The sequence below is a fragment of the Cebus imitator genome, unplaced genomic scaffold (assembly GCF_001604975.1).
Source record: "Cebus imitator isolate Cc_AM_T3 unplaced genomic scaffold, Cebus_imitator-1.0 Scaffold202, whole genome shotgun sequence".
NCBI lineage: Eukaryota > Metazoa > Chordata > Mammalia > Primates > Cebidae > Cebus > Cebus imitator.
The window spans coordinates 2,037,238-2,054,810 of NW_016107517.1; the positions used below are offsets into that span (position 1 = coordinate 2,037,238).

The following is a 17,573-nucleotide window of genomic DNA, read 5'->3' on the forward strand; positions in this document are numbered from 1 at the left end:
TTCTGACCTCGACTGGAAGGACTGCACATAAATCTTGTCTTCTCAGTCGCCATCTGGCGATGCTTGGGAAGTAAATCATCACTCAGCAGGCTCTTGCCTAAGGCAGCTGACAACTCCAAACCCTAAGAGCAGCTGTGGTCATAAATTTATACTGGTACATAGTGAAGTTATTGTTGACCCTAATATCTGTATTAGTAACATTCCTCATGACCAGGACTGTTCCCTTTTAGAAACCACGGTGCTTTACAGGCATTTTCAAGCAACATCCAGAGCAGCCCTTCTGGGACTTGCGGGTGCTCAGCAAGCAGAATGCTTGGTCAAGTGGAGTATAGTGGGACTCAAAAGCTTTCCTGCAGCTTTCACACCTCCCTGAGCCCTCTCATAAAGTGCAGTGCCACAGAGTGAGCAGTGGAGAATGCAGTGGGCAGATATGTGAGCAAGAACAGGAGAATGAAATCAGTACAGTAGACCCTGGGGTTGGGAGTCAAGAGTGGGTTCCCCAGGATTCAGAGTCTCTGGGCAAGCCCGAAATTCTGGCAGACAGGCAAGAGGAGCTGAGATGTATCTAGGGAAAGAACTAACTCTCAGGTCTGGCAGCACGAAGCAACATGGGCTTGAATTCAAAGACAAAGAAGCAGGAGGCAATTTCCATATGAAGGGGAAAACTGCTACTGACTACCTTTCTCTGGATCAATTTTTGCCCCTGAAACTTGCACGGAAGATTTGAGAAGGGGAAGTGTGAAGAACATCTTAAACAAAGGGTGCTATCTACTAACACTCAAATTAGATCATAGGAAATCCAGATCAGCCCTGAGTTTGCACAACTGGTGTAAAGTGAAGAATGCAGTCCCATGTAGGTCACAAAAGGAAGACAGCACCTTAGTGCATCCCCTTGACGTGACCAGTCTACTTAGGAGGCTAGCATCAGAATCAAAACGGCACAGAGGTCGTCAGCAGTAGGAGGAGACACCACCAGATGAGCCAGAGCATGAGACCAGGAAAGTGGCAGATACCCAGTGGAAATTCGGGTGACTGTGATTCACGAACATGAGCTGAAGGCAATGGTACTTCTGGGTTCGAAAAACAGTGACCAAAGTATGGCATTTTGGCAGGTTGACTACTTTAAACTAAAGGACATTGGAAGGCCTCAAAGCAACCTCAAAATCAAGATCCCTGTGACCTTCTCCTGCCCTCCTGCTTCATGCCCCCATTCTCCCCAAAGCAAGTTATAGAAACCAGACTTCTTCCCAAAAGCAGATCATAAAAACCAGAATCCTTTTCCCCAAAATAAGCCATAGAACCTAGAAGCATGACCCTAACCTTCTGCCTTTCTGTCCAGGAGCTGGCTAAAAATTCTTTGACCTTCTTCGGTCTGACAGTAGGTCTTAATACCCTCTGCCCTCTATCCAGGAAAAAGAAATATAACAGAGAGGCCAAGAAGAATCTGAGCAGACAGGTCTTGCTGGGTTTTGCCACTCAGTCTATTACCCAGGAAAAAGAAAGGTAACAGAGAGGCCAAGAAGAATCTTAGCAGACAGGTCTTGGTGGGTTTCCCCACTGAGTCTATTAGCATTAGGTCATATCCTTTTGTCCAATCACATTTCTACATGGCTGTCCATGCTTCTAGAGCCTAAGGACTTAAAAAGAAAAAACAGTTTTCCCTGAGTCTTGGGGCCGGCCTGCCTGCCTTCCTTCCTTCCTTCCTTCCTTCCTTCCTTCCTTCCTTCTTTCCTTCCTTCCTCCCTCTCTCTCCTTCCCTCTCTCCCTCCCTTCCTTCCTTCCTTCCCTTCCTCCCTTCCTTGCTTCCTTCCTTCCTTTCTTTTCTTTTCTTTTTTTCTGATTGAGTCCCACTCTGTCACCCAGGCTGGCACACTGTCCACTCACTACAACCTCCGCCCCCTGGATTCAAGCAATTCTCCCTGCCTCAGCCTCCCAAGAGGCTGGGATTATAGGTTCTGTCACCACAGCAAGCTAATTTTTATATTTTTAGTAGAGATGGGTTTTCATCATGTTGGCCAGGCTAGCCTCAAACTCCTGGCTTCAGGTGATCTGCCCACCTCAGCCTCCCAAAGTGCTAGGATTACAGGCATGAACCACAGCACCCAGCCCTGGGGTCTTCATTTCTGAAGGCTTCCATGTCACAGAAAATTTTGATTAAATAAATTCGTTTTGCTTGCTTCTTGTTAATCTGTCTTTTTTATGGGAGCATTGTCATGACCCTTATGACGGGGAGGAGAGGTATCACACCTTTACACCACTACAGCGGTCACCATGTGGCAGGTAAGAGATCTTCATCTGTGATGGCAAGTGTGCCGTAATAAAGACACAACTTGGAGAAGGCAGGAGCTCAGAGCCCCACTGTCCTCAACACAGGCCAGAACACCTCCTGACAGTCCTCTCCAACGACAAGCTCTAATTTCTATAAACTGATGGCAACTTTACCAAATCCAAAAACATAGCTAGGATGGTGAAGTGTCTAGACATTTTGCTGTATGTAGCATTGAAGGAGTTGTTGCTCTCTCAATAATGCACACAACAGACATGTAATGAGCACCTATTCTATGCCAAGTGCCAGTCGTAGGTATTCAAGATGCAAAGATGAGGAACAGAACTCAGTGCAAACGTTTTCAGACACTTTTCAAGTTATTGACTGAGACACACATGTAATGCAACTCTGACAGCAATCGGAAATACAAACAAGAGGTCATGGGGGCACGAAGGAGGAGGGACATTTGAGTGGAGTCCTGAGAGACTCAGTTGACATTCTCCAAGGAGACAAGAAAAATAAGATGGACAATTATGGGAGAAGAATACATTGTGCTGCAGGTGAGGTATGGGATATGGTCATTACAGCAGAGCTCTTCCTGTCCCTAGAGCCACCCTAGAGCTGTACACACAATCACTCACTCAATCATCGTCAACCAGCCCTACAAGGGATGAACCACTACTGTCCCATTTCATCATGAGGAAGCTGAGACAGAGAGGAACTAAGGAAATTAACTCACCCAAGGCCACAGCCTCACAGAACTGTTGTGAGGATGATATGAGATGATTCAACTCAAGTACTTGGCACAGTCCCTGGCCCATAGCAAGTACCCTTTTAATAACAGATACTCTTATGGCTTCGTCAAAGAAGGAAGGAAAGGGTTGCTGATGGGTGGAAAGCAAAGATGGTGGGAGAGAGGATGTAGGTTCTGAAAGAATCAAAGGAACAGAGATTTATATAAGAATAAAAATACATGTAAGAAAGTAAAATTGGAGATTTTGGGGTAGATAATTTTTTTTTTTCTTTTTTTAGATTCAATCTCACTCTGTCACCCAGGCTGGAATGCAGTGGCGTGATCTTGGTTCACTGAAACCTCTGCCTCCTGGGTTTTAGCAATTCTCTGCCTCAGCCTCCTGAGTAGGCGAGATTACAGGCACCTGCCACCATGCCTGGCTAATTTTTGTATTTTTAGTAGAGACAGGGTTTCACCATGTTGGCCAGGCTGGTCTTGAACTCCTGACCTTGTGATCCACCTGCCTCAGCCTTCCAAAGTGCTGAGATTACAGGCATGAGCCACCGGCCCAGCCCAAGGTAGATGATTATACATAGAATTTAAGTTTTTGAGTTTAAAAATTCAGTTTTGGGTTTCCTAGGCTCTGGGCTGTGGCAGGCAGAATAATAGACCCCAAAGTTTCCCACATCCTACTCCCGAGTTCCTGTGAATATGGTATGTTACATGGCAGAAGGAACCTCTAGATGTGATTAAATTAAAGATCTTGAGACAGGGAGATCATCCTGAGTTATCTCGGTGCGCACAATGTAGTCTCAAGGTCCTCATCAGGGAGACAGAAAGGTCAGAGTCAAAAAGGAGATGGGATGAGGGAATCGAATGTGTTTGACTCCGAAATGAAGTGGCACAAGCCAAGAACAGCAGGTGGTCTCTAGAAGCGGAAAAAGGCAAAGGCAAAGAAATGTATTTTCCCCTAGAGCCTCTGTAAGCAGCGAATCCTACCAAAACCTTGATTTTAGCAAAGACCCTAAACTTGGGGTAATTTGTTAACCTGGTAATACGTGGGTGTATATCGCTACACGGTTGTAGTGAAGAGGAAAGATGCTGCTAAAGCAAACGCTGTGCCAAATGCGAGCCCACAGATTTTGCTGAACAAGCCACCCACACAGGTGTTACAGTTTCCAGTTCCTCAGGATGATGGGTGGGGACGTCTAGGCTGAATAAACCATTGTCTTCAAATCATCAAAGGAGCTGTCATTTTAAGAAGGGGCCAGACTTAATCTATGAAATTCTTGAAGGCAAACCAAAATCAGTGGTTGGAAGCTACGAGAAGGGAAATGGACTCAACAGAAAAAAAGACTGACAATCAGATACTAAAACCTGGATTATGCTGCTATGTGATTTGGACATTTCCTTGGCAGCTTCCCAGAAGGGACTGGATGATCAATTATTGGCTGTGCTTTATGATGAATATCTTCACTGGGTGAGGTTTAATTAAATATCTTTAATGTCCCAGGATTCTGTTCTTCCATCACACACAGCCTGGGTCCAGCATGCCTCCCTTCCCACCAGCACATCAGTGTTCCTTACACTCTCTCAGACGACAGCCCTTTCCCCAGCAGGTCTTCCCCCATTCATGAGGCTCCCCCTCCAAGACCAAGGTCAAATGGAGTCTCTAGCATCTGTCCTTCCTCCAACTTCCCCCTGCACTCTTGCAGCCTCACAGGTGATGCTATTTGATATGGTGGCACCTTCATGTAGCTTATTGTCTCTCCTGATTATAATCAAATCCCTTGAGAATAGTACAGTGCTCACTTCATCTCATATTTCCTTGCTTCCCTGCCTCGCTGTGCTAAGTACCATTTATTGACTACAGATGTCTTCAATAAATATTCATGGCATGAAAATGTAAATTTAACAACAAAAGATTCCAGAATTTACTCAAATATCATATGAAAAAGAGCTGACTTATGTGCAGTTTATTCATATAGATTTTCATTTCCTTCCCAAAAAGAGGTTGTTTTTCAGCCAAGTAGAGGTCCACCAAAATGAAGAGTTTGACACTTATATTTGAACTAGTGATGTGGTCACAACCCCAACTAAGTGGGTTCTCAATTCCTACACAGTTTTGAAGAATGAAAAAAATTCCATTTTACTAAAATACATCTGCTTCTTCCCAATTCTAAGATTTCCCTTACCTCCCAATACTGTAATATTGAAGGTTTTGGTGATGTTAAATAGTTTTCCATCGTGATGAAGGAAATGCACGCAGGAGTAATATCCCTGATCTTCAAACTCAGCATTCTTCTTTATCATTGGGTTTTCCTTGTTCTCCAGTAGCTTTTTACAGTTCTGTTTTTAAGAAAGCAAGTTAAAATACTTTAAGTAAAGGCCGAATTCATATTACAATTATCCAAATTTTTGAGTTAAATATCTTTAGAGAAAAAGGAAAAAAGAATGGAAAGTAGCAATTCTGTGTATATATCCATTACTTGATACTACTTTTACTGAAACAATTAAAAACAGTCCCATTGCTGTTGTTATGATTGTCTTTATTAATAGATACTGAGAAGTACAGCATGGGGAAATAGAAACATTGTAGCTGCTTTCATCAATTTCCTTTCACCTCTCCTTTACATGCGTGCACAGAGATACAAACAGAGAGACAGAGACAGAGAAAACATTACAACAAAAATCCTTGCTTGAGTGACATCTCTGTTTCCCACATGTTCAGTCCAAATTTTGTGTATTCCAGACTATGCATCCCAGGGGTGGGTAGTGGGGTGGGAGGAGAATTACTCAGAGGACTAAGTAGCTAGCAGACCACCCATGCCCTTAACACCCTCCACCAGAAGCCAGCAAGCTGATTAGAAATGCATCAACAATATTCAAATCCATAGGTACACTCAAACATCTCTATCTCACACACACACATTTCCATACATGTCACAGGAATTAATACTAATTGTAATAAATAAAATCACTTTCTTCAATTCAGCACATCTCATATCCAGAGGTAGGTCCCAGAGCCATCCAAGGACCACATGGGAAGGCTGAGGGCTGAATGGCCATTCTTGACCAATGGACACTGTTTCTGCAGACACCAGGCAAAGAGAACCTACCGCCCACAGACTTTTTCCTCAGAGCTGGCAGCCACTGGGGCTAGACCCATTGTGCATAGAATGTGTCCAAGAAGCACCCACATGTGTACCTCACATCAGTAAATTATTTATGTGTAAGTCAAAGTTTTATAAAACCAAACTAATTTTTCCAACCTGTGGAAAAGATCAGAGACTCTTCATTTTCTTTTCCAGTCAGCAGTTTACTGATTTACCCTCCTTGCTCTCAGGTGAAGTCATGGTCAGTCAACAGGTTTAGAATACTTAGCCCTGTGGTCAATTGTTTAGCTAAACATCCTTGATGCGCCAATGTTCTTAATTTAAATATCTGTATTTTGGAATTTCTTAAAACTTGGCACACCAAGCCTCACCAATTTAAGTGTACTGTAATACATTTGTACATTGATGGGAAATTCAGTCAAGTCAACTCAGAACTGACTCGAATGTTTAGAAAACATTTCAGAAAAGAGCTGTTTTTGAAAACCACAAGTAAACAGTGCTCAAGCATAAGATACAAACAAAGGTTTCAGGGAAATCATCATCACTTGTTTCAGTTTTCCCAAGTTCTGTTCAGACCGCTCTCTCTTACAGCTCTTTAAAGTTTCCATGACAGAAGCACATTATTCATATTTGTTATTCAATATAAACTACATCAGCTGTCCCCAACAGTCTTGACACAGAGACCGGTTTCGTGGATGACAATTTTTCCATGGACGAGGGTGGGGGGAGTTGAAGGGATATGTTTGGTTTGGGGATGATGCAAGTGTATTACTTTTATTGTGCACTTTATTTCTATTATTATTATATTGTAATATATAATGAAGTAATTATATAACTCACCATAATGTGGAATCAGTGGAGCCCTGAGCTTGTTTTCCTGCAACTAGATGGTCCTATCTGGGGGTGAAGGGAGACAGTGACAGATCATCAGGCATTAGATTCTCATAAGGAGTGTGAAACCTAGATTCCTCTCATGCCTGGTTCACAATAGGGTTTGTGCTCCTATGAGAGTCTAATGCCACTGCTGATCTGATCTGGTAATGTGAGTGACGGGGGGTGGCCCGGGGATTGGGGATCCCTGAACTACACAATTCATGTTGTGTGTGTGCATGGATAGGAATGTGCATGTTTTTTATGCATATACACACTCTATACACACACTATATATATGTGTGTGTATATATAATTTCTATAGCATGGTCTAAAAGAGGTTTTATTTTTTATTTACTTTAAGTTCTGGAATACATGTGCAGAACGTGCAGGTTTGTTACATAGGTATACATGTGCCATCAACCCATTATCTACATTAGGTATTTCTCCTAATACTATCCTTCCCCTATTCCCCCGGAGTGTGATGTTCCCCTCCCTGTGTCCATGTGTTCTCATTGTTCAACTCCCAGTTATGAGTGAGAACATGTTGTGTTTGGTTTTCTGTTCCTGTGTGAGTTTGCTGAGAATGATGATTTCCAGCTTCCTCCATGTCCCTGCAAAGGACATGAACTCATCATTTTTTATGGCTGTACAATATTCAATGGTGTATAAGAGCTTTTAAAATTCAACTGAAGAAAACAGAGAAAATAAACAGACAATCCACAAAATTGCCTTATTGTGGTTAAGATCCAATCAATATATACAAAAGTTTAATTTATTACTAAGAAAAGTAAAAAACCACTAGGAGTTTTAGAAATTTTTCATATCAAATTTTAAACATTCTAGGATTATTATTTCCCAGTGCTGTGGAGGTGACAGAAAATTGGAATTCTTTTATCAAGGGCGGGTAAAATTGGCATAAATCCCTGGAGATGAATTTGATTGTGTGGAGAAAGAGCCATATAAACATGCTCACAGCCTTTGATCCAATAATTCTACATTTAGGGATTTGGTTGAAGGACAAATTACATAAACACCCAAGGATTTGTGGAAATGGTAATCATTTTCACCTTTAAATAATAGTGAAAAATAGGAAATTCACAAATGTCCAGTATCAATGCGATTAGTAAGATGAGACCAGGCACATGCAAAATGAAAGCCCATGCTTAGAAGATTGTTTAAAGATATGAAGGGATAGTCACAACATGATTTTTAGAAGAAAAAAGCAATAAAATGAAATAGACCACTTTTAAAAACCAGATACTACACAGAAAAAAACCACAAAGTCTCTAACTGATGAAATGATGAGTGATTTTTGCTTTCTTCATTTTTCAGTTTTCCATCTTCTAATTTTATAAAATAAACTAATATATTCAGAAAAACATATACAATCAAGTTTTAAATAGTAAGTATGTGTGACAGGAGAAATGGAAATCTTTAAACTAGCATTGCTAAAAATTAATTTATTGAAAGAGAAGGAAAATGCAGGAAGGGTGTGGGAGAGGAAGTTGTGATCATTTATTGAACACCAAATCCAGGGAAACTACTGTGGAACACATGTCAATACTATGTATCAGCTCTTGGCAACAAGCCAGTGAGGAACTGGGCTCAAACAGGGCCAGTGGGCCATGTGGGGTCAGGCAGCTTCTTTGTTATGAGACCAAAATGATAGCCCTCAGCCCCTGATTTGGGAATTTTATCTTTTCCAAGTCTTAAAGTTAAAATATTGTAAAAAGCATTACCTTATACAATGATGTGCTGTTGACCAGTTTTTGATAGTAACTGTTTTCACAGGTTATCTGCAAAAATTTTTTAACTCTCACAGCTTTACTAGTTACTTGTTTCTCAGTGAAACAGCTGTGTTTATTTCTTCTGATGACATTTAAGTTCCATTCCTGAGTATGATTTCTACGGAATAAAGGTGTAAAGGTATTTTATAATACTACAGAAACTTTGCAAATATCACCCTCTTCCCTTTAGTAACCAATGCTATATTTTTCCTTTATTTTTTTAAAGAGATCGATTCATTGATATGCAAACCCTGCTCTGCCTCCTTTTGGTTCAGAGGAGCAAGAAATTTAACAACTGTCATGGGAGCAGGAGGTAAAAAATGAAAACCTTAGCAGTCTACACACACAGAGAAACACACACATGCAGGCAAACACACACACACACACGTACATATCCTACTGCAGGCAATATATTATGGATGTCAGAACAGGAGATGTTTACAATGTCAATGATCTTTGGTGATGGATAAGTTTAGAGAGTCTTTTTTTTTTCCCATTTATTTATTTTATTGTATTTTAGGTTTTGGGGTACATGTGAAGAACATGCAAAATTGTTGCATAGGAACACACATGACAGTGTGATTTGCTGCCTTCCTCCCCATCACCTACATCTGGCATTTCTCCCCCTGCTATCCCCCCCCAGCTCCCCACCCCCCACCATCCCTCCCCTATTTCCCCCCAACTGACCCCAGTGTGTAGTGCTCCCCTCCCTTTGTCCATGTGCTCTCATCGTTCAACACCTGCCTATGAGTGAGAAAGTTTAGAGAGTCTTAGTCCAGGATGAGAGGGTGGCTTTGGTTTCACCAGGTCTATAAACTCCTGATGTTGTTTTCTAAATGTGTGTGTATATGCATTAGGTTTCATGTTTCTCATGGCAATTTGTTCCAATCCCCTTCTCTTACTGTTGAATAAACCAAAGTCTGGAGTTGCTGCCCTCAGTGTAATTGAATTAGCTCTTTAAATGCCTTACTGACCAAAAGTGAGTATGAGTAGATTTTATAGTTGTTTTTCCTCCTGATCAGAAATTAGTGATCAGGACTATCACTAGGCCGGGTGCAGTGGCTCACCCCTGTAATCCCAGCACTTTGTGAGGCTGAGACAGGTAGGTCACCTGAGGTCAGGAGTTTGAGACCAGCCTGACCAATGTGGTAAAACCCCCATCTCTACTAAAATACAAAACTTGGCGGGGTGTGGTGGTGGGTGTCTGTAATCCCAGCTACTTGGGAGGCTGAGGCAGGAGGCAGAGGTGGCAGTGAGCCGAGATTGTGCTATTGCACTCCAGCCTGGGCAACAAGAGCAAAACTCTGTCAAAAGAGAGAAAGAAAGAAAGACGAAATAAAGAAAGAGAGAGAGAGAGAGAGAGAGAGAAAGAAGGAAGGAAGGAAGGAAGGAAGGAAGGAAGGAAGGAAGGAAGGAAGGAGAGAGAGAGAGAGAGAGAGAAAGAAAGAAAGAAAGAAAGAAAGAAAGAAAGAAAGAAAGAAAGAAAGAAAGAGAAAGAAAGAAAGAAATGGAGAAAGATACAGCATTTTTTAAATGAAGTTCTTAAAAAGAAAGTGTTTCCAATTTGATGTTAGCTTACCCTGTACCTGGGATGTGTAGATTCATTTACTAAACACAGCAGACAGGTGTTATTAAGTTATGCTATATGCCCGACACATTTGTGCTCACTTTAGGCTCTTCCAGTTCCCCTTTAGGTCTTCAATAGGATAGAAGGAAAACAAGACTAGCACTTACTGAGTTCCAAGTGTTAGACTATGTAAGTGCAAGGGAGCTGACTATTTTACTTAGGCTCCAATGAGAATGCTAAATCTCAGAGAGGTTAAACAACTTGCTCAGGGCACACACTTGCTACAAGATGGGGCCAGGGTGCAAATGCACATCTATTTGGCCCCAAAGGCCAGAAGTGCTTTGCACAATTCTAATCACTTTCACAATCCAATGAATCTGGCCCCTTCACCTTGGGCATGACTTTATGAAAGATTGGCCATGACTGGAGAAGGTGGCAGACTGTTGCCATGGTTAGAGGCAGTGGGTCAGTGGCCATGGGACATGATAGAGCTATCTGGCCCTTGAACTGGATTCAGAATCCCATTGGCAGAGTCTTCTTCTCCAGTGTATTTTTGTAAAGTCTCCCCAACTTTGGCCTCGATGAACTGGAGAGATAGAGATTTCTGGATCTCTCTGACCTGTTGCTTAAAAGGAATAGAGTACATGAATATTCCCATCTTGGCAGATTGCATTGTTCTCTATCTCTGTAATCCTCCATTCCTAATGCTCAACAAATGCTAGCGGACTGATTACACTCCATTTGCAGGACACTGCAATGGGAATGCTGAAACAAGCAACATCACACTGCTCCTGCCATCCAGGAGCTCCAAGGCTGGTGAACACCGAGGCCACCTGGCCCAAATCCATGAACACACTTTCCTGCCACAGGCCCAGTCCATCCTGGTTATGAAAGCCACTCATTTTTGTCCACATACACCAGGGGATAAGCACCAGCCCCTCTTCTGAGGCTGCTCACCAAGCTGAACTTGCTGCCTGTCAGCCTAGGATCTGATTATTACATTTCTGTGTGTGCATTTCTCTACACCTTCATTTCTTCACCTCTATCATTGAAAACTCCTATATCCCCTTCCTTCTTAGTTGTTTTTTTTCTTAAAATTTGGTGAGACAAAGTGATTTTCACTGCAGGACTGAATTATCAGTCTTCAGTGGCATTTGATTATTAGCAATGGACTCCTAAGAATTTAATTACTGTTCTAATGGGAAAATTTCAGGTGTAAAGTCTGTTCAGTGATAGATTCCACATCAAACTACAAAGGCTTACACACCTACGTTAGAACACACGTGTACGTATGCGCACACACACACACACATCTGCAGTAAATACTGCTTACCAATTGCACAACACACACGTGTGTGTACGGGCGTGTGCACGCACACACACACACACACACACACATCTGCAGTAAATGCTGCTTACCAATTGCACGATACTTGAAGATGTCTGTATCTTCTATGCTCCTAGGTGTCTAAAACAACCTGCTTCCATGTAGAATCCCATTAATCATCAAAGCCATTGTCAAAGCTGCTTCTCTCCTCATCACTTCACTCTCACAGTATCAGTCTCCAATATCCACTCTGGGACGCCTCATTTTTCTCAGCGTCTCCTGTCTGCTACCCTGTCTCTCCACACCTCTCTGAAATCCTACCTCAATCTTTTGCTTCCATTGTTGTTTCCTAAGTCAGGCTGTATTCTCTGCTCCCCATGACAGAAAGATGACCAATACCATATGCTTCTGTTATTTCCAAGTGATGATCATAGATGCCTGGCTGTTCCTTTCAATGTGCTCTCTATGCCCTGTCCAGAATACTTTATTCCTTTAAATAAATTTCATTCAATCAGGAGTCAAAAGCGGGGGCAGATGTGTTTGTTGTTCTTTTTCCTTTACCCCATTTGTGAGTATTCATTCTTCCTTAGAGTTGTGAAAAATCCCAGTTGTGACCCACTTCTGTAATTATTGCTTTTCAAAGGTCACCTGAAGATGTATTGGTGTTTATCAAAAGAACTATTTAATTTTTTCTAATGCCTCAGAGTTCCTATGTATAAAAACAAACAAAAATGACCTCATTTTGTGCAAAACCACAGGACTGCTACCAAGGTTTCATAGTGATAGCTCACTCTGCTCTCAACAGCATGGTTGATAATGATCAAGACTCAATCTACAAGTGCTTCTAAAAGAAATCTGCTGCATATGAAATCTGCACACCATCACCCTTCAGCTGGCCCTGAGCTATTTCCTGCAGGTCAGTTTCAAGTCTCTATAGCAATACCTACATATGTAGGTAGGTACATCTAAAGAGAAATGCGTTCAGTAAGTGTGGGTGATGTTTTCAGTTGGCTGCACTCACTTCATGGAAGTTACGCAACTAAATTATGAGTATCCTGGCAAAATCTAGGGACACCTCATGAGTAAACTTCAAAGCATTTCTGTGTTGCCCTCTCTCACTGCTCCCAGCTGTGGGTTGTGATTGGCTGCCAGACACACACTTCCTCCACTAGCACTGCCTCCTGGCTCCCATTGAACCCCTGCAGACTGGACTCATGTGTGTCCGCCTCAACTCCATCTCTGCTCCCCACCAAGGATGCCACCCAGGAAGCTGACACTGTCCCCTTCACAATACATTAATATTACTGTGAAGTCTGAGCCACTGATTTCATTTGACTGGGGGCATCCAGACAATAGGAGCAGCTGAATTTTAAAACTGACTTTCACGCAATTGCGACTTCTTATTGACAAGGATCCCCTAAAAGGAAATCCTATTAAGGTAACCTCCTTTTACTAAGGTCATTAAGAAAATAAACAGAGAGAGAAAAATTTATTTTGTTCCATAACAAAGAATGTATTTCATGTCGTAGGAAGAGTAGGAAAGAAAAAGGTGTGCTGATTATTTGACCTTTCAGATTACTGCATATTTGAGTTGCTGAACAAAGGACAAGAGGGCTATAAAATACACTCTAAAAAGAAACCGTTACTCACCCCATTTGGAAAAAGTAAGATCCCATGTCATTCAACTCAACAGGCCAAAACTCCAAAGCATGATCTTGCAAACCAATTCTTGGTGAACTGCTTGGGTTCAGCTCCACACGTTTCTGTGATCCACTGCTTTTTTGCCATCTTCCGGTGTTTGCTTCAATCGCATGTGCATGTGAAGACGAGCAATATTTCAGATAGAAAGGTTCCCCTTCAACTGCGGTAATGTGGGGACGTGAAGTACAAGAAGACTCTTCAAAAGATTAGCAAAGTAAAAAGAAATAAAAACAAAAACCAAAATGACAAAGGTAACTTTTTGTCTCCTAATGTATTAGGTGAAGAAGCAAAGTTAGTAAGAAAGTCCTGAGAAATCTTGGTGTCACTTTCTTGTGGGTTCTTTTATTTTTGCATCAACCTTTTCAACACTAGAAGGGATAAGGCACTTTCAGAACATAGATGAAAGCACAACTTCTGACAGTTTCTCCCCAACAGGAAGGCATCAGAATTTAAACAATCGTGGCTAGAAGACTGATAAACGTGTCATCTTTTAAAAGCAAATATTACACGTTTTAACTTCTTCACAAGGAAAGCCACAGAAGTCACAGTGTTTTCATACCTACCTCAAAACATACCCAGCTGAGGAGTCTCAGTGGAAAACAAGAAACCTAGCAATTTGGCATTCTTCCTCTGCATCATCAGAAATCTCACTCACCTTGCATTCCCCCTGCCTATCTAACATTCCCCAGCACGTGTGGGTATGGTTAAAGGCATGCCTATGTAACTTAGGGTGTGTGTACATTTGTTATTGCTGTAGGTCACCATGTGGATAATCAAGAGTTCATTTATATAATATCAATCCAAATTTGCAAATGTGTCACTTTCCCTCTTTCTCGATTGATCCAGATTGTCTGGCTTTGAAAATGTACCTGACCCTCATCTACACAGAATAGGTGCTCCTTCCCCTCTTTCTGCACTCTGGTACTTCAAGGTCAGCATTAATGGGTCTTTCTCATAATCTATCTTCCGGTGGCTTTTGGGTGCACTGTTATCACATTTTGAGGATGAGAATATTTCAATTGAATGAAACATTTTCTCTCAGACATGAACAGAATGCCCTCTCTGTAGACAGGGTTCATTTCTCAAAGCAGCAATCTAGTTTTAACTCAAAATTGTTAACCACAGAATAAAGAGGAAGTGTTGTGGCAGAAGCATTCTGATATGGTTTGGCTGTGGCCCCACCCAAATCTCAACTTGAATTGTAATTCCCATAATCTCCACATGTCACTGGAGGGACCCAGTGGAAGGTAATAAGTTCTCACTAGATCTGATGATTTTATAAGGAGCTTTTCCCTCTTTTGTAAGTTTCCTGAGGCCTCCCCAGCCCTGTGGAACTGTAAGCCCATTGAATCTCTTTCCCTTATAAAATACCCAGTTTCAAGTGTGTCTTTATTAGCAGTGTGAGAATGGACTAACACAGTAAACTTGTACCAGGAGTGGAGCACTACTGTAAAAACAAGCAAAAATGCAGAGTGACTTTAGAACTAGGTAACAGGCAGAGGCTGGAACAGTTTGGAGGGCCCAGAAGAAGATAAGAAAATATGAAAAAGTTTGGAACTTCCTAGAGACTTGTTGAATGGTTTTGACCAAAATGCTGATAATTACATGGACAATAAAATATAGGCTGAGGTGGTGTCAGATGGAGATGAGGAACTTGTTGGGAACTGGAGCAAAGGTGACTCTTGCTATGCTTTAGCAAAGTGATTCGTTGCATTTTGCCCTTGCCTTAGAGATCTGTGGAACTTTGAACTTGAGAGATGATTATCTGGCAGAAGAAATTTCTAAAGAGCAAAGCATTCAAGAGGCGACAGAGCTTAAAAGTTTGGAAAATTTGTGGCCTGAAGATGTGGTCAAAGAGAAAAACCTATTTTCTGGAAAGAGATGAAAGCTGGTTGAAGAAATTTGCATAAGAAATGAGGACCCAAATGTTAATTGCCAAGACAATGGGGAAAATGTTTCTAAGGTATGTCAGAGATCTTCACAGCAGGCCCTCCCATCACAAGCCCAGAGGCCTAGGAGGAAAAAATGGTTTCCTGGGCTGAGCACAGGGCCCTCTGATGTGTGCAGCCTAAGGACTTGGTGCCCTGCATCCCAGCCCTCTAGCCATTGCTAAAACAGGCCAAGATATCAGATCGGGCTGTGACTTCAGAGGTGCAAGCCTCAAACCTTGGCAGCTTCTACATGTTGAGCCTGGACTTCTACATAGTGTTGAGCCAGCAGGTGCACAGAAGTCAAGAATTGATGTTTGGGAACCTATGCCTAGATTTCAGAGGATGTATGGAAATGCTGGATGTACAGGCGAAAGTTTGCCATAGGGGTGGAGCCCTCATGGAGAACCTCTGCTAGGATACTGTGGAAGGGAAATGTGGTGTTGGGGATCCCACACAAAGTCCCCACCGGGGCCCTGCTAGTGGAGCTAAGAGAAGAGGGCCACCATCCTCCAGGACCCAGGGTGATAGACTCACTGACAGCTTGCACCATGCACCTGGAAAAGCCCAGAAACTCAACACTAGCCCATGAAAGAAGCCAGGAGGGGAGCTCTACCCTGCAAAGACACAGGAGCACAGCTGCCCAAGGCCATGAGATCCCACCTCTTGCAGCAGCATGACCTGGATATGAGACATAGAATCAAAGGAGATCATTTTGGAACTTTAAGTTTTAATGACTGCCCTATTAAATTTAGAACTTGCATGGGGCCTTTAGCCCCTTTGTTTTAGTCAACTTCTCTCATTTGGAAGGGTGTATTTACTCAATGCCTGTGCTTCCATTGTATCTAGGAAGTAACCACTTTGCTTTGATTTTACAGACTCATAGAAGGAAGGCACTTGACTTGTCTCAGATGAGACTTTGGACTTGGATTTTTGAGTTAATGCTGGAATGAGTGAAGGCCTTGGGGGACTGTTATAAAGGCATGATTGTGTTTTGAAATGTGGACATGAAATTTTGGAGAGGCCAAGGGTGGAATGACATGATTTGGCTGTGTCCCCACACAAATCACCTTGAATTATAGTTCCCATAGGCCCCATATGTCATAGGAGGGACCTGGTGGAAGGTAATTTAATCATTGGGGTAATTACCCTAATGCTGTTCTGATAGTGAGTGGGTTCTCATGAGATCTCATGTTTTTATAAGGGGCTTTTCCCCTTTTGTTAAGCATTTCTCCTTGATGCCACCATGTGAAGAAGGATGTGTTTGTTTCCCCTTCCACCACCATTGTAAATTTCCTGAGGCCTCCCCAGCCATACAGAACTGTGAGCCAATAAAACCTTTTTTCTTTATAAATCACCCAGTCTCAGGTATGCCTTTATTAGCAGCATGAAAATGAACTAATACATATTCTTTGAAAACTTGGATGTCAAATCTAACTCAAAGCACAAGAGTTAAGGAGCACCAACTTTATGTTTTCTGGTTGCTATGCAATCTCTATTTTACATTAATACTTTAACATAGAAGGTGTGATACATTTGTACATGTGGGTGTCAATTTCAATTGACACTGAAAATCATGATGAGCCATTAACAGTTCATTTACTTTCCTGTTTTAGAATTAATATAATAAAATGTATAGACCATACAATATGTGCTCCTTTATGTCTGTGTTATTTTGACATTATTATGTTATAAAGGCATTCATGCTATAGCAGTGATGTGTTCCTTTCTCATTGTCATGTAGTATCTAATTGTGTTATCGTTTGGCAATTTATCCATCTTATAAAGGGATACATGTTGGGGACTTGGTTTATTAAACAAATGTCTATTGGATGTTGGGTTATTTCGGGGTTTCCAGGTTTTGGCAAATCTTAAAAAGCTTCTATAAACACATGACTGTGTTTGGATGGACATGTGGTCTCTGGAAGTATTATCATTTGAGAAAACCGAATCTGAATTACACACTCTCCAGAAGTGGGAGATTGATAGTCAAAAGTCCACATCCCATCCCCTGGGCAGCTAGTAGCTTTGGGTATCTACTTATGTGTTTACCATTAGAGACTTTGTTGATTACCATAATGCTTGCTGGAAATGGTCCTTGTTGGGATAAATGAGAGGAGTTCAAGGTGTGCGGAGTTCCAAGTGCCAAAATAGGCACTCCTATTTTTCTATGAACACAATATAAGAACCCAGCAGGGCCAACAACAATAAATTCTGTGTTTGAAACTGTCTTCAGTTTGAACAATCATAAGATTTTGTCACTTAAACTGGACTA

The 17,573-nt window shown here is 41.8% G+C and overlaps 1 protein-coding gene across 7 annotated transcripts in view; it reads right to left on the reverse strand.

Annotated features, from left to right (window-relative positions):
* IL18R1 (interleukin 18 receptor 1) overlaps nucleotides 1–17,573 on the reverse strand; it is a 41,590-nt gene that overhangs the window by 16,923 nt on the left and 7,094 nt on the right. For 5 of the 7 annotated variants that reach the window (XM_037745469.1, XM_017547855.2, XM_037745468.1 and 2 more), the window contains 3 exons: nucleotides 13,320–13,566; nucleotides 8,728–8,893; nucleotides 5,195–5,348 (listed from right to left, as the gene is read on the reverse strand). In XM_037745469.1, the coding sequence (XP_037601397.1) occupies nucleotides 5,195–5,348; nucleotides 8,728–8,893; nucleotides 13,320–13,566 (567 nt within the window). Of the gene's footprint in view, nucleotides 1–5,194; nucleotides 5,349–8,727; nucleotides 8,894–13,319; nucleotides 14,634–17,573 lie in introns of those variants that run through there. The other 2 variants (XM_037745470.1, XM_037745472.1) reach the window with 2 other exon arrangements.